Genomic DNA, 25985 nt, shown 5'->3' with positions numbered 1-25985 from the left:
GAAAGAGAAGTAGTGATGGAAAAGGGGAGAATTGACAAGGTACCCAGTGTGTGTGTGTGTGTGTGTGTGTGTGTGTGTTTTCATCTGGACAATGGAGTTTGGGATTAACAGAAGACAAGCACTCGATCTATCTGTTGGAAAAACACTCAGACAGATCAAATACTCAGACAGATACACACACTCCTCTCTCTCAGGAAACACATGCTCCTTAGATATGCATACTCTCATTTCTTCCTCGCTTCCTTTCCCCAGCATCCTCCCCGCCTTTTCCTGCACGCACGCACGCTTTGCATCTGTTGTTTCTTGCCTTCCCTTCACGGGTGGAAAGACACGCATAACAACACACAGACACGAAAACCCAGCCATACACACAAACACAGACCGACACACAGACAGCGGCAGGCGCACACAAAGCCAAAGCGTGTGGCTGGTCGGGCCAACAGAGGAGCAGAGTTATGTAACACAATTGGCCTCCAGACTGTACTGGGGTTAAGAGGGGACGTTACAACTTACACACATGCAGACACAGACACAGACAGACACACACACACACACACACACTGGAAACTAGGCTGGGACGTCCTGTTCAGTTCAGCCCTCAGAGCCAATCAGAGCTCAGTTCTGTTACGGAACTCTTGGGGCTGTCACCCCGGATAACCTGTGTACCAGTTTAGCTGTTGTGTGTGTGTGTGTGTGTGTGTGTGTGTGTGTGTGCACGTGTGTGAAGAATGCAAGGCTTAACGTTCTCTGTCCCTGCGGCAGATTTCCTTCAATTTAGTCCACAGAGGGCACTTTTGAGATCGATGCAAATTTGCAGAAATGTTTAGAATTGGGGGGGGGGGGTGACACTTGCACTGCCGAGCAAAGCTCATTCTTATCTACTACATCAGGTGCAGCTGTCAAGGTAGTAGTAGCCCAACGTCTGAGCTAGAGCGAGTCCAGCTCACTCCCCTGAATGCTGCTGAGTGGAAAGCAGTGCAGCGCATGTTGTGGCGTTGTGGTGAAGCAGAATCATCTCACGGCAGCGTGAGCAGCTGGGGCACAGGGAGTTATCATTCTGCAATGCAGGTGGAGTATGTACACAGTATTTTTAGCTAATGGTAATGTTGACGTTAAAAGACATTAGCATTTCATGAGCTGATCATCAGATCAGCTGTCAGTTTGTCAGCAAAACTAATGTGCTGTTAACGGGTTGCTTGCATGTTAACTACTACACAATGTTGCATTTAGGTCAGTGTGTGTCCGTCTATAAGAGGGACATTTTTTCCACCCTAATCACTGGCAAAGTGTTATCTGCATATGTGTTTGTTTGCTTGCAGTTGTATGTTTGTATGTGTACCTGTGAGTGTTTCTGTATCCATCTCAGCGTGCTTGCCTGTGCTTGTGAACGTCTTCTTGTGTGGTTCTTGTGTATATCCCCATCTCTCTGTGCTTTTCTGCATTTGTGTATGCCTGCTTTTGTGCCTGTGTATGTGTGATTCTGTGTGAGAGTGTGTGTGTGTGTGTGTGTGTGGGTGGGGGTGGGGGTGGGGGGTATTGCCAGTCGATGAAACAGTACGTATCACCCAACTTCCTAACTGAAAGTCGCCCAACACTGGTGATCCCAGATGTATGATTACACAATCTGATGCAATATTTAGTACTGCAGTGCTAAATACTGAGAATTCCTTTCAGAGGTAGGTCAGGCTCCCACAGTCTGCCCACACTTTACAACAGGAACACAGGGCCACAGAACAAAAGCCAGCTGATTCGTTCTGACGGTAGGATTCTTTTAGGATATACTTTCCTGTTGTGGTGGATTAGAGTATGTTTTTTTCCAGAGTTCAGGCCACAAGTGCCCATAACCTCTGACATTGGTCACCCCTATGGCTTCTCCTGGATCGCCACCATGCCGTGATGGAGAAGCTTGCATGTACCAATGATCCCAAGAGCAATGCCATCCGGAGCTTGGCTCCTGGTAGGGTCACCCAAGGCGGATTGGTTAAGGGGGAGGTTCCAGACAAAGCACAATCCAACAAAGACCTCAATGGTGGAACTAGTGGAAGATGTCTCCAGGTCACAATGGCAGTGAAGGAGGATGAAGGCTGCAACAGAGGGTGGTCCCCAATCATCTTGGTTCTCCATGCCATTGGACTCTGGCTATCCCCTGCCATGGACTGTTTGGTGGCTGCAGGCGCATCAGTCACTCCACATAAAAAGCTGTCACATGTAAGCGTCCTCCCATTATGCAGCTCCAGGATCAGCCTCTACACCCATGTGAGAACCCAGAGGGAGGACCGTCATACTGTGTGTAGTAGTTTGTTTAGTAGCTCACTCCTTTGAGGAAAGTCAAGGAAGAGACATTGCTAGGAGTGGGAAACAAAAAGATGGAGAATCTTAAAACAGTTCTGAGAAGCTCAATCAGTGAGCAAACCAGATTTCTTGCAGCCATGGTGAAGAGCCTCCCACCTGACTGTGTGACCTTAGCCTAGACCAGACTGTCATCCGTCCCGCCCAAGCTCATTTCCAAACTGATAAGGCAGATATTCAGAGGTAGGTCAGGCTCCCACAGTCTACCCACACTTTACAACAGGAACACAGGGCCCTCCACTCAACCGAAGTGGCCTCCAAGCCATCAGTCGACATCCTTCTTGACAAATCTGCTGCATTTGACACAGTGAATCATCAGATTCTGCTGTCAGCACTGATGGACATGGGCATTATTGGCACGGTGATAAAGTGGATCCAATCATACCTGACAGGGAGGTCACACCAAGGAGGGGTCAGTTGTCTACCCTTCAACAGGTTACCACAGGTGTTCAAGGGTCCATGTTCAGCTCACTCCATTTCACTCTCAATATCTCCTTGCTTGGTCTAATCATCCCAGCACAGGGTTTCTCCTACTAGCGCTATGCCAGTGATAGCAGCTCTACCTTTATCCGCCTCATCTTAAGACTTTTCATATTTTCTGACTTTTTTTTTGAGTAGTAACACTCAGTAGAAAAAAATACAATGGCATGCAGTACATCTCTATCCCATTTACTTGATTATTTTTGCAGTATAACCTTGACCACTAATGGCAGCCCTGAGTGTAAAGTTACAAAGTAGCACTCCATTAAGGTAAGTGAGCAAGACTGTGTGCCATGTTTAATTTAGCATGTTTTCCGCTGAGTACATTAAGCATAATGGATTTCTCTTTAGTTAAAGTAGATTTTTCTTACTTAAGAGACAGCGCAAACCACTGCCTCCCCACCGGTGGGAATCAAGACAAGTTGCTTTCACAAGAATTGGGCATATTTTGGATATTTGTGTGAACTGACAATTTAGCAGTTCTTGTAGATTTATTTTTTCATTCATTCATTATCCAAATCACTTATCCTTACTCAGGATGGCAGGGATGCTGGAGCCTATCCCAGGAGTCATTGGACGGCAGGCAGGGAGACACCCTGGAAAGGCCACCAGGCCATCACAGGGCCGACACACACATTCACACCTAGGGACAATTTAGTATGGCCGATACACTTGACCTACTTGTCTTTGGACGGTGGGAGGAAACCGGAGCACCTGGAGGAAACCCACGCAGACACGGGGAAAACATGCAAACTCCACACAGAGGATGACCCCCAAGGTTGGACTACCCCGGGGCTCAAACCCAGAGACAGCACAAGAGAGAGTGTGATCCATAAAGGTATAAAGAGGTATAAGTGTGATGGAGGTAAAGAGAGAGATGGAGAAAAAATATGTAAAAAAGTAAAAAGGAAATATGGAGGTTCTTACCTGCCACTCAGATCTGCCACATGTTCCTGCAACCAACTGCTACTGGCCGCTAAAGAGAGAGGAAGACAGAAAGAGAGGGGTAAACAGAAAGAGAGGCATAGAGATGGAGGGGGAGTGATGGAGAGAGAGAGGGAGGGCAAGGAGAAAAAAAGCACATTACGAAAGTGAAATAGAGGCGGAGAAAGTACAATAAACAGAAAGAGGAGAAGAAATGAGAAAAAGTAACGGGCAGATGTAGGTTAGGTGGGATAGAGTAATAAAGATGGGGACAGAGGGTGGGAAATGAAGAGGATGGCAGGGGGAGAGAACAAAAAGAGGATAAATAATAAGAAAATCAACGAGAACAACGCAAAGGCCAACCTTTTAATTAGCCAGCATAACCTGTTATTTCGACATCACAGGAACTAAACTGCTGTTGCCGAGGTTGGAAACCGGCCCGCTCTAACAACATATTCCCATCATGGAGTGATTTAGGGACCACATCTTTTTGTAGGCCAACCTAAAAGTTAGACCTACCACGGGTGTAACATTTAGGACAGCCTAAAAGTTAAACCCACTATGGGTGTCTTTGAACTTCATGGGAAAATTAACGGGATTTTGGTTAAATGTCTGAAATAAGTTTATAGGTATAAATACTATTGATAGGTGTAAACGTGCTAGTGTTGGGCTAATGTGGTGAATGGTGTATATGAAAGTTAGCAATCTGCTTTTCTGTACTACATCAATGCATCAAAACTGACCAAATAAAGGTTTAATGATTGATTTGATTTTACATAAAACATCCAAGTCTCATAAGCTTGTATTGACTAAAGACCTCATTTGAGATGTCATACCCTGTTTGTATGGTGGCCCACAAGGATTGCACTGCAAAAGTAAAAATATTAAGGGAATGTGCCCTTCATCCAGAAATACTGCAAATATCAAAACATACAAAAACCTAAAACAAACACAACAACAGTTACAAAAGAAGAAACACACTACAAAATGCCAAAGTAAATTTAAACAGGAAACACAATTCAGTTTCTGGATTTGGAGAATGCCTCCCTGAACGTTTGTGCTTTTGCAGTGCAATTGTCTTTGTGGGCCCCTGTTTATTTGACTTAACCAACTGCAAATAAAATACACAAATCTAACATTGTTAGTACTAAAACAACTGGCACATATGTCGATGTGCTTTGTTGAGTTTTATTCATTGAAGGAAGGTGTTTTTTTATTGGTAAAAAAACCCAAAACATTTTGTAGCCGTCACATCGGAATGCAGTTAACACTCCGTATCATAGCTAGATATAACTTTCAATAAACAAGCAGTGGAAAATTTGCTTGGTGAAACCAACATAACCATATTGTTTAAGGTGATAATGACAATTATTATGTTGCCCCTTTAGGTCCTCAACAACAGTGGAGCAACCAAGTTGTAGGTCTCAGTAAACACTGATACTGGTGGTAAATTGCAGTATTTTATACATTTAGTGAAGTATAACTATGTAACAGGTAAAAACAGGCCAAGTTTATTAGACAGGGAACAGTGATGCTACTATGTAACTAATTGTAGGCCTTCCCATGTACTATATATGCTGTACTCTGTATATAATATATACCACATAATGGTTAGACTTTTTAATACTCTGTGTATTGATTTGGACTGACGAGGTTAAAGTCTTGGACTTGACTCAGTCTCGATAAGCTTTGGTCACGAACTTAACTCAGACTTACCCCCCTAAAGACTTAGTCTTATCTTGGGTAGTGTTGATTACAAATCTATCACAGAGTGACGCAGAGCCAAAAGCACGATGTGCTGAATAAGTAAAGTCCTCTTTAATGAAGGGGCAAATTAATCAAACAAAAACAACATGAATATGTTGGAAAAGAAAAAAATATCCCAAAGAAATGAGATGGTCTTCAAGCACAATAGAGAGCTGTATGTACTTCCTTAAACACTTCTTATTGATGTCCACTGTCCACTGTATTGATGTCAACTTGCACTTGACATTTTATATGCCATAAATCTTCATGCCATAATTTACCCATTTTACTGTTTTGTGGCGATGTTAATTTTACTTTCATCTAAGAAGCACCTACACTGAATGCATTAGACTTAACTTGCAGTCTCACCTATGATATGATTACTGTGTAGCGCTCTGCAATGCCAGTCGGTAATACTGGCATTTATCTGCTAATTGCTGACTCTCCTGTAAGTTGCAGTAAGGGCGGGAGAGACTATACCAGAGGCTTTTATGGCAAAAGAACAGTCACCCTTGGATTTGGGGAGGGAGTGGGGTATAGATAAGAGACCCTGGTCAGAAGCTGTGAGTGGCCTATAGGTAGAGTAAGGATGCAAAAGTTCAGAAATATATAAAAGGGCAAGACCATGTAGGGCCTTATATGTGATAAGCAGTATCTTAAAATATATTCTACACTTTATGGAGAGTCAGTGAAGGGATGTGAGGATTGGTGTGATGTGGGATCTAAGATTGGTATTGGTTAGCAACCTGGCTGAAGCGTTTTGCACAAATTGCAGGTGGGATAGGGCTGCTTGACTGAGACAGGTGAAAACAGAATTGCAGTAGTCAAGGAGTGCAAAAATTAGGGTATGGATTAGTAATTCTAGATGTCTGGTTGATAGCACTGACTTGATTTTTGTATGTTCTGGTGCTGGAAAAAGCAGGTTTGCACAAGCTTGTTTATGTGTGGGTCAAAATTCAGATTTTGGTCAAAGAGAACACCCAGATTTCTTGAGGAGAATTTAACATTGGTGGCCAGAGGGCCGATACAAGGTTTCACTTCTGAGACAAACTTATTCGGACCAATAAGGAGAACATCAGTTTTGTCTGAATTGGGTTGAAGGAAATTGATTGACATCTATTCCTTAATAGCAGCCAGGGAGTCATGAAGGGTACCAATATTACCCATATCATTTGGCTTACAGCTGAACATCATCAGGGTAGCTGTGGTGAGAGATGCAATTGAACTGGCTAACCAGATTGCCTAGCAGTAACATGTAAATTGAGAAAAGGATGGGACCAAGGATGGAACCCTGCGGAACTCCACAGAGTATAGGGGCAATTGAGGACACAAAGTTGTCCATGACAACCTGAAACTTCATGTTATACATATAGGACGAGAGCCAACTGAGAGCACAGCCCAAGACACCAACCCACTTATTTAAACGTTCAACCAAGATGGAATGATCAATAGTATCAAAAGCAGCAGTTAAATCAAGCAGGACCAGGATAGAATGTTCGCCATTGTCAGCTCGCATGAGGATGTCATTTGTCACGCTTAGTAGTGCTGTTTCTGTACTATGTTGGTGGAGAAAGCCGGATTGGAATTCATTGAAAATATTGTGTCCTTCGGCGGCATGGTGGCCCAACAATTTGTGCTGTCGACTCACAGCAAGAAGGTCCTGGGTTTGAACCCCAGGTATGTCCAACCTTGGGGGTCATCCCAGGTCATCCTCTGTGTGGAGTTTTCATGTTCTCCCCATGTCTGCAATGGGTTTTCTCCGGGTGCTCCGGTTTCCACCAATATCAAAAGAAACATGCATGTTAGGGTTTATACTCCTGTCTGTGTCCCTTATCAAGACAATGGGAAAAGAACTGGAGTTGGTCCCCAGGCACAGCATGAAGGCAGCAGCCCACTGCGCCTAGCTGCACAGATCACAGCTAGGATGGGTTAATTTGTAGTAACTGAATTTCAATGACTTCAAGGAGCTGCTGTGCAACGATTTTTTTTTCAAGAATTTTGTGGATGAATAGTAGTTTTGAAATAGGTCTGTAGTTATTTGGTAGGGTTGGATAAAGGGCAGGTTTTTTTTTCAAACAGGTTGGACACTCGCCATCAGAAACAGCCAGAGGTGAGAGAAAAATTGATAATGGAGAGCAGGCTAGAGCCTTGGGTAGGCAGGACCTCTATAAGGAATTTTGGGGGGATTACATCTAAAGGACAAGAGGACAGGCACATATAGGATACAGTGTCAGTGAGATTGTGCAGAGAAATTGGGGAGAAATCAGACAAAGAGAGTAGGACAGTAAACTGATGAATCAGAAGAAATATTAGCAATGTTAAAATTAGATTGAATGTTACTGGTTTTGTCGACAAAGGAAGACAAAAAAAATTTCACAGTCTACTGGGGAGGAGGCAGATACAGCAGGATGGGCAGGGTTTACAAACCGGTCAATTGTTTTATACAGGAACCTCGAATTGTGTTCATTGTCACTAATCAGGCCTGCAAAGTAGGCAACTCTCGCCTCTTTGTTGCTTTGGTTGAGCATGGAGAACAGCTCTTTCAGACGGAGGAGATCGGCCCTGAGTTTGGATTTCGCACATTAACAATGCAATCAGTTGACAACAGCCTGAAGCATTAACTCACACAAATTCACCATGTTTCTTAAATTGGATATTGGCTGCTAATAAATATTGCTGTCTGCCACAACAGGCAATCAAATCTCTGTTGCCTTTCACCACCGAACACCTATCTGAGTCAGGGTTTATTTCATTGTGTCCGTCATAAAATCAAAGGATAGGGATAAACTGAAAGCACCTATCCGAAACCAGCTTGATCTGATCATTTCTCAGAAGCAAACCAACGAGCTCACTGAGTAACCAGATCATCTAATTCAGTCATTGCAGCTATCAGTGACATAGCAATCATTTACAGGTCAGAATACCCCTTTATCATTTCAAAAAGTTGTTTTATATTAATTTTGGTATGTGGGCCCCAACCAGTTTGATACATTCCTAAGTGGGCCTTGTTTTTACAAAAGGTTGAGGACCCCTGCTGTAGAAGACAGTGGTTGTAGTGAGAAGCTCCAACTGGTCTACAATAGAAAATAGATGGAACTGCATGAATTTGAAGCAGAAAGAAGTTGAACAAAGAGTAGTAAATATATAACATCAAAAGCAGTGGTTTACCCTCCTTTTCTCATAAAAGAAAAAAGAAAACAAGAAAAAAGAAACACAAAATTCTTCCACAGCAAAAGATGCAAAATTCAATACCATTCAGTGTCCCAATGGGAAAATTCAGTTTTAAATCCAGCACAGAAATGGTTCACTAGCTAAACATCCAATTATATTAACAGTTCGATATCAGCAGTCCAATAAAAAGGTACAAAAAGAACGAATGATAGCCAAGCATCTTAGTAACTTTTGAAGTTATAAAAGTCTTCTTTTTTTTCCATATACTTATTAATTTTTTAGAAGTTAGCATCCATCATTCAAATGGAAGACCTCTCATTTTGGAACCGAACAAATTAAATTCTTGAAAGGAAAAAAAAAAAAGCTGTGTGTACACTCAGCCTCTGCGTTCTGATGGGGGATAAAAATATTCTGGGGAAACAGATCGCCCACTCATCTTTAAAAAAAAAAGAAGATAAGGTCTCTCTCGCTCCACTGCACCATTCCACCTTTAATCTCTGACGACGCTTAGAGGCCCAGAGGCCCGGCGTCAGGTCAAAGGCCTTTCACAACCAATCCTCCTCACATCTCCGAGTTTCTGCAGGGATGGGGGTGGGCTCGGCTATGTGTGTGTGTGTGTGTGTGTCTGAGTGTGTGTGCGTGTGAGAGTGAGTGATGGCAGCTTGGGGGGAATGTTTGTTTTGCTAGCGGGGTGACTCAGTCTAAACAAACATTTTAATGGAGTGACTTATTTATGATCTGTGTGTGCATGCATGTTTATCTGTGTGTGTTTCTGTGTCTGTGTCTGAATGTCTCCTCATCTATCCGCATGCCTGGCCTCCTGGCACTACATTACCACTGTCTGGAACATGGTTGCATAATGCACTTTTGGTCTCTCCTCATCCGTGTGTAAGTTTTTGATTGTGTGAGTGTGTGTGTGTGTGTGTGTGTGTGTGTGTTTCTTTGCAGAAGACCTCATTATGTATTTACATATGTATGAATTTGTGTGCTTGTGTTAATGAGTAATGAAGATGTGTGTGTGTGTGTGTGTGTGTGCGACTATATGACAAACCCTTTCACAAAATATCAGCTGTTAAGTGATGTTCAGACTGGTGTAATGTAGACAGTCACAACACACTCACTGGAACACATCCACTCACTGACAAGCCTCTACGCTCAAATAGAAATAGCTACACACATATCCTAAACATGCCACATGCTATGCTGCACAAACTACCTCAATATATTAACATTTTCACACAAAACCACACGTACACAACATAAACACATGCACACACTCACGAGTTAACACAAACGGCTTCATCAGTGCACAGCAAACACGTTCTCCAAAACACACACACACACACACACACGACCTCATTCATCAGCAGACTGTGTTCAGACAGAAGTTGAGTCACCCTGGAGGGAGGGGGATGGCAGCAGAGGAGAGGGGAGGAGAGGAGGAGGAGGAGGAGAGAAGAGAAACAGAAAGGGGAGAAACGAGAGGAGAGGACACGGAGCGCGGTACAGAGGAGACAGCAGGGGAAAACACAAGATGGGAGCTCAGACGAGCAGACAGGCAGAGAGAAGGGAAAATGAAGAGGGGGAGAGAAGGGGAGAGAGGAGCGGAGACATTAAAACTGAAAAAGAGAGAGGGGAGAAGAGATAGCAAAGAGGGAACGGGGGTGTCCGAGTTTGTTTGGAGTGTTCACATGCGCACAGAAAATGCTGACTAATCACGCCGGGTTCATTTTGAGGGCTGAAAGGGACCAAGTGTGGAAACACCCTACGTTTGTGGTCCCCTTTCTACTCACATCTCTAACCTCCCTTCTCTGTCGCTCTACTGCGTTCTCTTCCCGTTTAATTCTCCCCCCCCACCTTCTTCTGCTCTCCCTTTCTTCTTCTTTCTCTCCCTCTTGTTTCAGACGGTACCACCTGAGTGGACTGCTAGTGACTGTCCGTTCTTGCCTCTGTGTCTGTGTGTGCGTGTGTGTAGGTTTATATCCGTTTATCATTTCACATTCTAGCAATGTGTAAACATTCATACTTTTCGACAGATGTGCACATTGGCGTTTTCATATTTGTCTCGCTCTGTGTGTGCGTGATTGTGTACGCGTGGGTTTGTGTGGTGTGTACATGTCTGGTGTGTGTGATGTCTGTATTTTCCTGTATAGGTGTGCTGTCTGTGAATGAGTGTGTGGATGCACGTGGATGCGGTGTGCTCGGTGAGTAAGTAGGGATGGGTATCGTTACAGTTCTAATGGTACTACTACTCTTACCGGTACTGCTTATCGACCGGGTACTTTAACGATACTCTTATTGGTTCTTTTTGTTAATTCTTAAGGAAAAAACAAAACAAACTGAGAACAGAATTAACACTTCAGACTGGAGGGTGTGCTCCGATTATCAGGGCATCACACTGCTCAGCCTCCCTGGGAAAGTCTACTCTAGGGCAGTGTTTCCCAACCCAGTCCTCAAGGAACCCCTATCCAGCAGATTTTCTTTGCAACCCTGAATAGGTACCCGTTTGTAGTTATTCAACCAATCAGCAATGAATTATGTCAGATGTTGCACACCTTGCATAATTAAGCGCTATGAGATGATTGGTTGAGTAAGTACAAGCAGGGACACTTATGCGGGGTTACAATGAAAATCTGCAGGATAGGGGTTCCTTGAGGACTGGGTTGGAAAACGCTGCTCTAGGGTGCTGGAAAGGAAGCTCCGACCGATTGTCGAATCTCGGATGCGGATTCCCCATCCTGGCTGTGGAACAAAGGACCAACTCTTAACCCTTGCGGAAGTGCTGAGGGAGGCATGGGAATTTGACCCGCCAGTCTACCTGTGTTTTGCGGACTTGGAGAAGGCTTACGACCGTGTACCCTGGGGCACTCTGTGGGGGGTACTGCGGGAGTATGGGGTACCGGGGCAGTTGCTACATGCTATCTGGTCCTTGTATAACCAAAGTGTGGGCTGTGTCCGCATTCTCGGCACAAAAGTCATACGCGTTTTCGGTGGGTGTCGGACTCCGCCAAGGTGGTCCCTTGTGTCTGATTCTGTTTGTGATATTCATGGACAGGCTCTCAAGGGGCAGCCAAGGTGAGGAGTGTGTCTGTTTTGGGAACCTCAGAATTGAATCCCAGCTCTTTGCAGACGATGTGGTTTTGTTGGCTTCACCAGAACGCGACCTCCAGCGCGCACTGGGGCGGTTTGCCAGTGCGTGCTGGAGGTCACACAGCCACCTGAGTGAACAGTCACAGAAATACGTTATGTGTGCTAGAATGGTAACAACAGGATTTTATCGCGGATCACAATAAAAAACACTCACGAGGGGACGCCCCGGAGGCTCAGCTGGTAGAGCGCGTACCACATCATAAGGCTTTTGGTCCTTACCGCAGTGGCCTGGGTTTGAATCCGGCCTGGGCCCTTTGCTGCACTCATCCCCTCTCTCTCCCCTGCCTTTTGTTTCTCTACTATCGCTATCAAATAAAGGCGAAAAATGCCAAAAAATTATATATATATATAAAATAAAATAAAAAACACTCACGAAAATTTTTTTGTGTTGAATTTCCAATATCAGGATAATCATAAATGGAGATAATCATAAATATCCCCACAAGTGACTTGAAAAAGTTGTCTAGTTCGCTACTATAGTCCTATACTGAGTTCTTGATTTTACGGAATACATACGCGTGAATGAGAGGGGGGACAGTGGAATGGTGAGGATGTAAGGAGTAGAGGTGATGAAGGCGCATGCATTTAAATACTTGGGGTAAACTGTCCAAAGTAACGGGGAGTGCAGAAGAGAGGTGAAGAAGAGAGGGCAGGCAGGGTGGAGTGGGTGGAGAAGAGTGTCAGGAGTGATTTGCAACAGAAGGGTACCAGCAAGAGTTAAAGGGAAGGTTTACAAGATGGTTGTGAGACCAGCTATGTTATATGGTTTGGAGACAGTGGCACGGACGAAAAGACAGGAGGCGGAGCTGGAAGTGGCAGAGTTGGAGATGTTAAGATTTTCATTGGGAGTGATGAAGAAGGACAGGATTAGGAATGAGTATATTAGGGACAGCTCAGGTTGGACGGTTTGGAGACAAAGCAAGAGAGGCAAGATTGAGATGGCTTGGAGCAGCCAAAAGTAGTAGTAGATTGATTTCCTGATTTATTTTGAATTGCTACAAGGGGGAGCCCTCATCTTTCCAGTCATTCCAAAATCCTAAACCTGTCACCATAGCTGAAGGCCCGCTTGCCCATTGCATTCCCTGTAAAAAAAAGTTAAATTGGATTACAACATAACTACTTGAACCATGTGAACGCTTGGATATCAGGTTGATAGGCAGATTCTTTTTAGTAGTGGATTTTTATTCCTCATTGTGATTACCTGCTGGGCGTTGGCTGAGTTTTAAGCATATTTTGATGATTATCGGGATAATATCGTGAATCGACATTATTTTAGCCAGGTTAATTGTGACATGAACGTTTCATATCGTCCCACCCCTATAGTGCTGACGTTCCACAAAACATGCTGAACATAAAGGAAAACCAAAAAACCAAAACTATAAAGTCACTCAGCTTAATTAATTTTCTTAATTGAGCTACACTCTATTGTATAGATCTATGGCCTACAAAACATTGGAAAAGTAGGCAATTTCTCTAATCTCATTTTTAGAAATGTGTGCTCTCATTTCTCCTGGTGCCAACTGGAGGAGTGCTCAGCTTAGCCAAGTATTTTGTCTCAGGTTTTAACACCATTTATATGGAAACAGTTACACCAAAGTTATTTATTGTTTGTTTAGTTCCTTATGACACAGCCACCAGTTTTATGTTGGCTGGTTTTTCGGCATAGTGTACCCCTCCTGATTAAAAGGAATAGATTTAAAATGCATTATTTTCTGAAGTAACAACAGCTCCAAGATTTTCCTGCGTCAAAATGGTTTCAAGTGTGTGTTTTCAGGTCTCAAGTCTCAAAGCAGCCGAGTTGGAAGTAAGTCCAAGTCTCCCTGCAGATAACTCCAAGTCGAGTCACAAATCCCGGTTTTTTGCAACACGAGTCCAAGTCTCAAGTCATGAGAATACTAGAGCTGTAGACCTGTAGACTTAAGACTCATAAACGGGCATTAGCATCTCATTTCCAGAGCTTGCACTGACCACACTGGTGCTTGTTGAATACTTGCATACCCAATAAGCAATTAAAAAAAAAAAGCACACCACTGAACAAAAACACGCCTGCTCAGTCAAGGTGGTATTGTTTCCAACTTATAATCTACATAAAAATAAAATTATAAATGACCAAAACACATCTAAAAGTAATGTTTTGGGTCAGTGTTTTCAGTAGAAACAGGTATTAGAAGCCAATTTAAGAGGCAACATTTGGCACTACGTTTTCACTTGCCCATTATTGACTGAGGGTCTGTGTCCAAGTCATTCGATTTGGGTTTCATGGCAAATATTGCAGTTATAGCGTTTGAAGAGCATGAGGAAGAAGGTAATTTATTAGAGGAGGAATAGCATCACAAATATATTTTAAAATCAGAGATCACAGCAGCTGGCAGGTAAAAAGAAGCAAGTGGCAAGTCCACCTCAAAGGACACAACCCTCCGCTGCAGGGATTTTATCAAGTCAACTGGTCATGTCAGACTGGGATGAAACAGGGAAAGACAAAAAGAGGATTATGTGTGTGTACCTTCTGAGACGTAGGAAAACGGCTTGTTTCTGACAGACAGCAGAGTCAGCAGATTGAAGAACAAAGCTACAAACATCCCCACCAGCAGACGACCACTGTTGAGAAGGTTGGGGGGGGGGGGGAGAGAGAGAAATAAAATGAATCCTTCTTGCAACGGCTTTGCAGTTCACAAATGATAAACATTGCCCATGTAAAATGATCTCCAAGTATCTAACATTAATGTATAGATACCAAACAGGGACTTAAAGCCAACGCTCAAGAGGATGGTTCCCATTGCCCGGTCATAACTTCCTCTGCACATTGTTTAAGCTAAAAAACGCATTTGCTGTGTGCCTGTGCTTTTTAGAGCCTGTAGCCAGCTATCTATCGATCGGTCAATAGATCAATAGATGGATAGATAGAATAGTTTTGCAACATTTGCACACAATAATCCAGCATTCTTGTACAGAGCACTAAGCTTACATACATGATTATATTACTTGTGACTTCTTTCTACTTGCACTGCCATTAACTTTGTGTTGTGCCTGATTGTATGACATTTTGCGTGTTATAGTCCTAAAAATGTACCTGCTCTGCAAATACAAGAGGTTCTCATTCTTTAAACTGTGAGCCAAACCACAATAAACCAAGCTGGAGCATCACAATTCAGCATTCTGTGCATATATCAACACTTTGTAGGTTTTTTAATCCTACTGGGGTGGGCTGGGGGGCACCCCAAACATGCTTTCTATGCACTCGACTTTAAATCATGTTTTCATCGGGGGTTCCTGCAACAACCCCCTGACCCACAGAAAGCAGGAGGACATTGTAAGCATGTGTTAGATTTGCTTAGACATGACCACAGCCCCCCCAGCCCTCTCCATGCTTATCCTATGACACACTAATCACACAGGCAATCCCTTTAAAGGACCATATCACAACAGGCAATCCCTTTAAGAGCTCCAAACAATCAAAGGGTAGCTTTAGGAGCTGCTGAGGCTCGACTGAACACAATCACTGGATGTTCCCCGAGAACAGATTAAAAAGTGTGCGTGCGCATGTCGGTCCACTTACGTCGGTAGATTGGTAGTTCTTCTTTTGTTTTTATTCTTATAATATACATATCTTGATATAAATTTCAGTTTAGCTGTAGCTAGTATTCTAATCTGGTGTGATAGTTTTGCCTTAGTTTTTATTTAATTTCTTTTAGAACACCAAATATAACACATACTGTGTAATAAGGAATTAACTGTAAACTGCGTGACATATATTTCACCACCACATTAAACTCGCTCTTCTTCCCGACGACGGTCATAACCAAAATACGACTTTCCACTGACTATTTTTTGGTCTCTTTCACGCCAAAATTCCGAGATTCTCCTGGATTTAAATTCTGGGACTGGTGATGTTACTTTCAGGGTGGTAAGTTGAGTCCATGTTCCTTCTAGATACACTCAGTGAGTCCAGGGATTTGAGTTATATCCCCTGTGGTAACTCACGTTAATGTTGGGGAAAACCATCAAACGTGATCTTAAAATTCTCATATGAAAAACCCCCAGGGTTTTACTCTGGTGTGAAAGGGGGATGTTTCCCCTGATCACGGGAAAAGGCATTTCTGAAAAGCTGCACTTCTGCTGTGCTGCTGAGGAGCTTGTGAGGCCCGGTGGCATTCTGACATCACAGGGCTTAGAACGTTTACAGCAAAAAAAGAAAAGTAAAAATGCCCATCCATCCATTATTCAGTCTTTCTTTATACCCAGTATGCAGAAAAATTCACAAAAGAAATAACATGTTGTGTACACTGATACTGTTGTCAAGTTAGTTTTTTTCAACTAAATGATCTATTTTAAAAGTTTCAGTTCAGTTTGTTTTTTACAAAAGTTTAATTTTCATTTTATTTTAGGATTTTTTTTTTTTGGATTCCCCCCCCCCCTTTTTTTCTCCCCAATTGTACCCAGCCAATTACCCCACTTTTTCGAGCCATCCTGTCCCGGTCTCTGCTCCAGCTGCTCTGCCGGGAGGACTGCAGACTACCACATGCCTCCTCTGATACATGTGGAGTCGCCAGCTGCTTCTTTTCACCTGACAGTGAGGAGTTTCCCCAGGGGGACGTAGCGCGTGGGAGGATCACACTATCCCCCCCAGCCTCCCCCCAAATAGGTGCCTCAACTGACCAGAGGAGGCGCTAGTGCAGTGACCAGGACACACCCACACCCGGGGATGCCCGACCAAGCTGGAGGTAACACAGGGATTCGAACCGAAGAGCCCTGTGTTGACGATGATGTTTTGTTTTGTTTGTTGCAGTAGTAGTTTTATGACAATGACCTTAGTGTGTGTTCTCCCATTCGTCTGTTTGTCTCTGCCTCATTGTGTGTTTCCTCATCTGTCTACCTATCTTCTTCTTTCTGTGTGTGTGTGTGTGTGTGTGTGCTTCCTCATCCATCTGTCAGTTTGTTTGTCACTGTCTCATTCTGTGTCCCAGTCCCTGTCTGTAGTTCTGTGCACCAAGTCTGACAACACATCCTCACTCCTGTCCCACAACATCCAGTAATGGGGAGGGGAGGGTAGTGGGGGGGGGGTAATCTTGTCACAGCTGACAGGTTTTTAGTCTCACTTTTGGATTTTTAAAACCAACTCTAATCTGTTTTATTATGGAAAGATAGGAGAGAGCAAAATAAGGGTGTGGGGGTGGGGGTGGGGTGTCGAGAGAGGTGAGAAAGAGAGATAGAAGAGAGAGGGGGAAGAGACAGATATAGAGGAGCGGGGGGGGGAGAGTGGGGGACAGTGAGGCCGAGAGACAGACTGACAGTGTGAGAGAGTGAGAAAGGACAGACTGCCAAATTGATTTGCCGCAAACAAAAAAACCTCATTGTGGCGAGCGAGGCAGAGATGAGACAGGGGAGAGACACAGACAGGCTGGCTGACCCACTGACTGACTCCCAATGACTGCTGGCTTGTTTGTGTACATGTCTACCTGACCGGCTGACTGTGAACAACTGTATCTTACTGACTGCCATGGTAATTCCAGCTGAATGACTGCCAATAACTGCCAGGATGTGACCGGCTGAGCGCTCACTGGGATACACACACCAGCAACACAACTTTCTACACAGCCTCCATCTTAGTTTACCAACATCTTAAAACTCCCTCTTTTAACTGGTGATTCCTCGCCTGTCATGACTGAAGAGGGTTTAAAATGTGAACCAATCAGGATCATCGATTTCACCTGGACTCACCTAAAAAGCCTTGTTCACAGACAACAGCAGGTCGGAGTACCTAGTGTTGATTTAAGCATGAGTGCACCGATCCCTCTGCCGAACTTTCTATCCATCCATCTTTGTCTGTCTGTATAAATGTATGTATGTGTGTGTGAGCCTACCCGCTTGCTTGCCTGTCTACTGCTTGAAGCTCAGGCTGACGCCACCTGTTCTTAGTGGTAGGAAGGTGGTACTGCAGAGGTGCCTTCAGGTCAAAGCTTCTATCGATCCCAATTGACCTTTCGCAAAGTACCGCCCCAGAACGGTGCTTGTCCAATCCTACCATAGCAACGGTCCGTCAAGCTTTCAAACACACAACAAAATGCTGAAACGGTGTGCCTATGGGATCTGCAAATCGGATACTAGATATCTGAAAAGTTTGGAGGGGGTGTCATTTTCTTTCCCTTCCCGAAACCCAGAACGCAAGAAGCGCAATGTCGGCAATAGATTTGGCAGTACAGCAGACCCCATGGCCAGCTTAATCCATCCAAAATCAACACAAATACCTGTCTGCTCCAAGCTAAGCTTGCTACTAGCTATTATTGATAGCTAATACAGCTAACATATTATTACTGTTACTTTTACCCACACAATGCGCTGATTTCTTCCTTCATGTTTTGGTGTTTTCTGGCTACTTCCTGGATAGTTCTGAAATGCTTGACAGGCAGTAACTAAAGGGGGTGGGACTTCGCGAAGGTCAATTGCAAAACCAATTTGCATTTTCATCGATTAAGACGACAACATTCACTCATGCTAGCACTGACGTGGTCAGCTGTTGCATGGTAAACACTTTATCATGAGAAATGTCGTTCCTCTCTCGAATTCAGTTTGAGAGAGTACTTCATACACATCATAGTCGCTTCTGACTTGAATGAACTGGAAGGCCCAACCAATACCATTCCCCCTTTTTATGCAAACCTCCTTGGTTGCACACGTGAGGCTGAGGGCAAATGGCGAGTCTGTGTTTATTTTAGACAGTGATAAGGGAATTCTTGTGTGCATGTGTTTGTGTGTGCATGTGCATGTGTTAATGTGTACTTACGTATGGACCTCGGGCTGCTCCATAAAGCGCTCAAAACTAGCAAAACAGAGAGACAACAACATTCTGTAACATGGTCAAGTGGGACGACTGATTTGACTGTGTGTGTGTGTGTGTGTGTGTGTGTGTGTGTGTGTGTGTGTGTGTGTGTGTGTGTGTGTGTCTGAAATAAAGAAAAAATTAATGAGCGGTCAACGAGAAAACAAGCAAAATAGATATTTTACCAACACACATTGCCCTTCTTCTTTCTCAACCCTTCTCTCTTAGTCGTCTCTCTCTCTCTCTCTCTCTCTCTCTCTCTCTCTCTCTCTACTTATCCTCACAATTTCTCCTCTTTCTCTCGTTTGTTCCATCCATGATAAACTCATTACTCCCCCGCTGCATTCTTTCACTCCACCATCTCACCATGGTGCTTGTTTCTCTACATCACCCCTTTGTGTTATTCCTTCCTTCCTGCTTCCCGGTCTCTGTGCCTCCCTCACTCTTCACCATTCTCTCTCACTCTCTAACACATTCTGTCTGTCTCAGTCATAGCGTCATCCTGTGGTTTCTAGACAGACAGCTTCTTTACAGTCCTTTACAAAAATGGACATTTTTGAAGTTTTTGTGCATTTTGTCATGGGGAAAAAAAGAGGGTTTTTTTTGGGGGGGGGGGTTCCCCCCTTTTTCCTCCCCACTTGTACTTGGCCAGTTTACCCCATTTTCCGAGCTGTCCCGGTCACTGCCCCCCCCCCCCCTCTGCCGATCCGGGGAGGGCGCTGCAGACTACCACATGCCTCCTCTGATGCATGTGGAGTTGCCAGCCGCTTCTTTTCACCTGACAGTGAGGAGTTTCACCAGGGGGACATAGAGCATGGGAGGATCACGCTATCCCCCCAGTTCCCCCTCCCCCCCGAACAGGCGCCCCGACCGACCAGAGGGGGCACTAGTGCAGCGACCAGGACATATACCTACATCCAGCTTCCCACCCGCAGACACGGCCAATTGTGTCTGTAGGGATGCCCGACCAAGCCGGAGGTAACACGGGGAATCGAACTGGTGATCCCCGTGTTGGTAGGCATCGGAATAGACTGCTACGCCACCCGGACGCCCCCTAGGAAAAAAGATTTAACAAATATTTTTTCTCGTAGTTTTCGATTTGCATGTTGTCCTCTAAATTGTAGGTTAAAGAGGTTCCTAACTGATTCAACAGATTTCCAGACCTTTCCTGTCTGTCTCGCACCAGGTTCACACTGCCTAGGTAATGAATTTTATATGGCGCGTGGCAGTTTGTCATTTACACACGACACTGAGCGCGTGTGGAGCATCTCAGCATGTCTTCCTGTGTAACAACCTGGAACGACTGAACAGCTATTATCATGTGAATAATTCAGAGACAAAACCGTTCTCATTTGGAAAGGGATACTTACTGAGATGGGACATTTACGAGGCTCAGCGTTTTCGGTTTTTACCGATTTTCACCGAAAAATACCCAGATTTTTTAAAAGGAGCAGATTGGTTTAAACTGATTTTCACCCGGATTTTATGTTTCCACGGATCCAAAAGTTGTTCCTGTTTGTGTGAGGTTATGTAACAGTGTCCTCTTGTGGCGAAATTTGGCATGCTGGATGGCTTTGAAAAATAAAAACTGAAAAAGCTGAGCCTTGGACATTTATCATCTTCATGACCACCATTAATTTACGTTAGTGCTCATGTAGGTAATAAACAGCTAATAACCACTATGGCGGGGCACTAAATTGTGTATTTAAGATGTGTTTGTGATGATTTTGTTGGGAGGCAGAAAAGAAGATTGTGAATGTCACAGTGATCTTAATGCTCCCCCCCCCCTTTTTCTGCCCAATTGTACCCGGCCAATTACCCCATTTTCCAAGACGTCCCGGTCGCTGCTCCACTCCCTCTGCCGATCCCGGGAGGGCTGCAGACTACCACATGCCTCCTCCCATATATGTGGAGTCGCCAGTCGCTTCTTTTCGCCTGACAGTGAGGAGTTTCACCAGGGGGACGTAGCATGTGGGGAGGATCACGCTATTCCCTCCATTTCCCACTCCCCCCCGAACAAGTGCACCGACTGACCAGAGGAGGCGCTAGTGCAACGACCAGGACACATACCCACATCCGGCTTTCCACCCAAAGACACGGCCAATTGTGTCTCTGGGGATGCCCGACCAAGCTGGAGGTAACACGGGAATTCGAACCCGCGATCCCTGTATTGGTAGGCAACAGAATAGACTGCCACGCCAACCGGACACCCCCTTAATGCGGTTTTTTTATACAGCTAATTGAGTTTCCTAAAGACCGGGCCACTAGCATGAGTCTCATGACTCCTCCTGAGAAAGTTAGTCGAATACAAATCACGCACAACCAGACATCCATCTTGCCAAGCTCTTAAAGGCTTTGCTGATATTATATTGTGTAAGAAAATGTGAACAACAGTTGTTATTCAAATAAGAAAATGCAACTATGCAAATAACATACGTAATGCAGCCAATTGGCAAACCAAGAAGCAAGTTTTCAAATTTAGAGATTGTCTGCCAATGATATCATCAGCTGACACAACTTCAGCATCCTGAGAACACTGGAGATCGCTCAGTATTATGGCTGCTAATGAAGTGATAGCCCTACAACATGTATTTAGACATAACAATCACAAATAATGGGCGTCTGGGTGGCGTGGTGGTCTATTCCACTGCCTACGAACACGGGTACCAATCCCCGTGTTTTCTCCGGCTTGGTTGGGCATCCCTACAGACACAATTGCCTGTGTCTGCGAGTGGGAAGCCAGATGTGGGTATGTGTCCTGGTCGCTGCACTAGCGCCTCCTCCGGTCGGTCGGGGCGCCTGTTCGGGGGGGAGGGGAAACTGGAGGGAATAGTGTGATCCTCTCACGTGCTACGTCACCCAGGCGAAACTCCTCGCCGTCAGGTGAAAAGAAGCGGCTGGCGACTCAAATTGTAAAATGAAATCTACTAACATGGGCAGCAAACGGGAGTGAAGTATGCTCAGCAGGGGTTACATGTAAAACTGACCTTATTTCAAAGGCAGATGATTGTCTGTGATAATTTCATTTACAAAACTATAATTAAATATGTTCAAAAACCCTTTCTTTATGGCAAAAAATAATTTTAACGAGATAAAAAGCTACCTTTCATTCTGTTACTACAAAATACAGAAAACTAGTCTGTTATTTTATTGACAAAAAAGTTCTCTGTAGTTCTGGTTGTGGTGTCCATAAAATGTAACTTCTGTCAACAACAACAGACCTCTAGTCTGAAAGGTGAATTTGTATTTAGCTATTTCATTTTGTCAAGTAAAAAAAGGCTGACTGACAAACATTTTACTTTGTAGTTTTGGTCACAAAATTACAAGACTTAACATATTCATCCACCCCCCAGTGTGTATTTGCAGGGTGCTTGTTCTGACAGTAGCAAAGGTAAAGACACACAATTTTTAACCGCTGTCAGATTAATAACTGGGTTTGTGAGTTTATCAAATAATGGAACAACTGTATTGAGATCTTCACATCTTAAGTAACTGTGAACTGATTGCATATGTAACAGAAGACAAGAAATAAATGTTTCGTTACATTGGCACCATTTGTCAACTCATTTTATGGGCACTTGTATTTGTGTATATACTATGTGTGTTAGTGTGGTTACTATGTGTGTACACATGTATTTGTTTATTCTGTGTAAGCACATGCACTGTGTGTTTGTGCATTTATGCACATATACTGAGCATGATGGTGTGTGTGTGTGCATTATGTTTGTGTGCATTTATTTATGCATATGTGTTGGTTTACAGACCTCTCCTTTAGGATGAATAACGCTCCTAGTTGGACAAGAACAGTGGACGCAAACACTGCCAACACCTCCGCCCTTTCAAACCTAGAGAGAGACAGAGGGGGAGAGAGAGAGAGAGAGAGAGAGAGAGAGAGAGAGAGAGAGAGAGAGAGAGAGAGAACGATAACGAGATAGAGAGCGAGAGCGAGAGAGAGAGAGAGAGACATTGAGAGTGAAATGAAGGGAGAGGGAGCGACATGGAGATTCAGAAGAAAAGAGAGAAGAGTGTGAGAGAGGGACAATGAGAAAAACAAAGAAGGAGAGAATTGTCAATGGTACATCACACATAAAGGGAAATGGTCCAAACCAGTGAATGAAGAATCACTAATCCACCCCCTCATCTCTGTTCTGATTAAATAAAATCTCTTCTTGGTTGAATTAATTCATTCTGTCAGGTGCTTTGAAAATTAATTGAAATCCCTGTAGCAGGCCAACAAAACCGCTATTGAGTCGATGTGGACCAAACAAAAAGTGAAAGACAGACACCAGTGTGCGAGAAACTGAGAAAGAGACAAAAAAGGAAGAGTGACAAAAATACAGAGCAAAACGCAGCAAAAAAGGGGCAAAATTAAGGAAGACGGTCTATTCCGTTGCCTACCAACACGGGGATCGCTGGTTCGAATCCCCGTGTTACCTGCGGCTTGGTTGGGCATCTCTACAGACACAATTGGCTATGTCTGCGGTTGAGAAGCCGGATGTGGGTATGTGTCCTGGTCGCTGCACTAGCACCTCCTCTGGTCAGTCGGGGTGCCTGTTCAGGGGGGAGGGGGAACCGGGGGGAACAGTGTGATCCTCCCACGCATTACGTCCCCCTGGCGAAACTCCTCACTGTCAGGTGAAAAGAAGTGGCTGGCAACTCCACAAGTATCGGAGGAGATGTGTGGTAGTCTACAGCCCTCCCCGGATCAGCAGAGGGGGTGGAGGAACGACCGGGACGGCTCGGAAGAGAGGGTTAATTTGCCAAGTACAATTGGGGAGAAAAGGGGGAAACCCCCCGCCCCCAAAAAAAAACAAAACAAGGAAGACATACACAGATTCAAACAGACCCAGCGAGACAGACAGTCAGACCCCTATGTGAGACAGAAAGTAAGAGAAACAGGGCTACAGTTCAACAATCTGAGCACAAAGTCTAAAGCGCACGGTGCAAGTGCATTCAGGACACGTCCAAATCCACTTTCGCTACTTTAACGGTGGCTAATCTGAGCGCTAAGTAAGACGCACGGTTCAAAGGGGTCGTACTTAGTCTTGATTAATCACAGGTGTTTAGGGCGTAACATGAAATAAACAGAACGTCATCCCCCCCTTACCTTTAAAAGCCAGGTGGCGCTTGCACCTTGGTGGACTGCTATTATAACGGCGGATTTGCCAAGTAGTAGGAACGAACGCGTCCTTTAGCTACGCCCTTCACTATTATGACATGTATTTTTTTGAAATATCACACGTTGTGCACCTGCCTATGTAGACACATATTACTATATCAATAATGTGTCCTTAAAATAACAGTAAAATACTATGCCATTAACTTAGGACCAGGTTTTTGTTGGTCAATCACACAATCTCTTTCGCTGCCTAAAGATAACAATGCGCCAACAACACGCCTGACCACACCTAATTTTTTTTTTTAATTTATTTCTAGTTTTTCCCCTTATCCCACCCGATTAACCCAATGGCATATGGCCGGAACTCTTGTCGAATAACTCCCCTGGCTCACGTTTCCACAGGAAGGAGATAGTCGTAACACCAGCTTCCTTCAAACTCGTGTCGGCTGCTCTCGCTATTTTACACGCTGAAGCCTTGCATGGATTGCATCACCTTCAGGCCGCGAAGGAGGCGTAGGGAGAATGCTTTCAGTTGCTTGGCTGCAGGCGCCCGGGTGGGCCAGAGGGGTCGCTGGAGAACGACGAGTCCCCGAACACTACACCGATCTACACCCACTATCCCTCGGGTAAGGGTGGCCTAATGAAGGCCTTACCCCGTGGACGCTCTGGCCGTGACCGGTTACGGCGAGTCTGGGATACGAACCTCCCAGCCACATGACGAGCGGATGCAAGAATGGCGGTTTATTCCGCTCGGCCACCAGAGCGGCCCCACCACACCTAATTTTAAGATCAACATGCACTCAGATGGGAACAAGTACATTTGCTATTTATTTATTTTTATTTTATGGACCCCCCCCCCTTTTCTCCCCATTTGTATCCAGCCAATTACCCCGCTCTTCTGAGCCGTCCCGGTCGCTGCTCCAGCCCCTCTGCCAATCCGGGGAGGGCTGCAGCCTCCTCCGATACATGTGGAGTCAGTCGCCAGCCGCGTCTTTTCACCTGACAGTGAGGAGTTTCACCAGGGGGACGTAGCGCGTGGGAGGATCACGCTATTCCCCCCAGTTCCCCCTCCCCCCTGAACAGGCACCCTGACCGACCAGAGAAGGCGCTAGTGCAGCGACCAGGACACATACCCACATCCAGCTTCCCACCTGCAGACACGGCCAGCTGTGTCCGTAGGGACGCCCGACCAAGCCGGAGGTAACAAAGGGATTCAAACTGGTGTACATTTGCTATTTAGACAACATGGGCAGTGGGTGGGAAAATGACAATTGTGTTGTTCTGACCCCTACCAATTACACTTGCATTGTGCTTTGCACCGGATGTAAGATAGAGCCCAAAGAGTTTAAAAGTGACAGTCAATAAATGTACAGGCATATCATAAATGTAGAAAGAGAAAATATAATCAGCCTTATGATGTCACACAGCTGTCAATCAAGCTAATTTAGAAATACAAATGCAAAAATCTCAGGCACACTTTTTCAAAGAAAGTGAAAACAAAAACAGTAACAGAAGGCGGGGCAGGAATAATTATATTTAGCGTATGACTATATCCATATTCTCACAGGGAGTTATTTAGTCACACAAGTGAGGCATGTGAGCTAAATACATGTGAAAATGTGGGCAAGGAGAAAGTACCCGGCAACTCTGCAAACAGCACTATGCATTTTCTGTAACACCAAAAAGACCATGAAAAGCACTCGCTCACACGTTTACACAAAAACACTTGCATGATAAGAGCACAGAAGGCTGTGCACCCTCTCTCCCGTTCATGATCAGACATGGACACACAAACACACAAACTAGTGTGGAGCATTTTAGTCACAAGGTCACTGGGTCGAAGATAGCTCCATTTGTTCTTTACATAGGTCACAGGGTTTCATCATGTAAAAGTGAGTCCATCATGAGTCAGTCCCCTACAGTGAGCTATGGGTTGGACTTTAAGGGGGTCAACACAACTGAATCTATGGAAAGGGTCACCCCTGTAGAACCACCGTTTCAAAATACAACTCCTTCTTGAATTTTAGCTTTCATTTATAGATTTATATTCAGGCATTACTGCTGCAGTTTGTCTCTTTTATCTTGACTAGAAGACACTTTTGTGTTACAATTGTATGACACCAATAGAATCATTAATTTATATAATGGTTGTATAGTGTATATATGTATATATGTGTGTGTGTGTGTATATATATATATATATATACACTACCGTTCAAAAGTTTGGGA

At 44.4% G+C, this 25985-nt stretch overlaps 1 protein-coding gene across 1 annotated transcript in view; it reads right to left on the bottom strand.

Moving 5' to 3' along the window:
* slc30a6 (solute carrier family 30 member 6) overlaps positions 1–25985 on the bottom strand; it is a 105022-nt gene that overhangs the window by 24670 nt on the left and 54367 nt on the right. The window contains exons 7-10 of the mRNA XM_056291701.1: positions 22402–22482; positions 18602–18637; positions 14324–14418; positions 3757–3805 (exon numbers count right to left, since the gene is read on the bottom strand). Coding sequence (XP_056147676.1) covers positions 3757–3805; positions 14324–14418; positions 18602–18637; positions 22402–22482 — 261 coding nt within the window. The remainder of the gene's footprint in view (positions 1–3756; positions 3806–14323; positions 14419–18601; positions 18638–22401; positions 22483–25985) is intronic.

This window comes from Lampris incognitus, chromosome 13 (genome assembly GCF_029633865.1).
Source record: "Lampris incognitus isolate fLamInc1 chromosome 13, fLamInc1.hap2, whole genome shotgun sequence".
In the NCBI taxonomy this organism is placed as follows: domain Eukaryota; kingdom Metazoa; phylum Chordata; class Actinopteri; order Lampriformes; family Lampridae; genus Lampris; species Lampris incognitus.
Note: the sequence above shows the minus strand (reverse complement) of the source record. Positions and strands in the feature narration are given on the sequence as shown.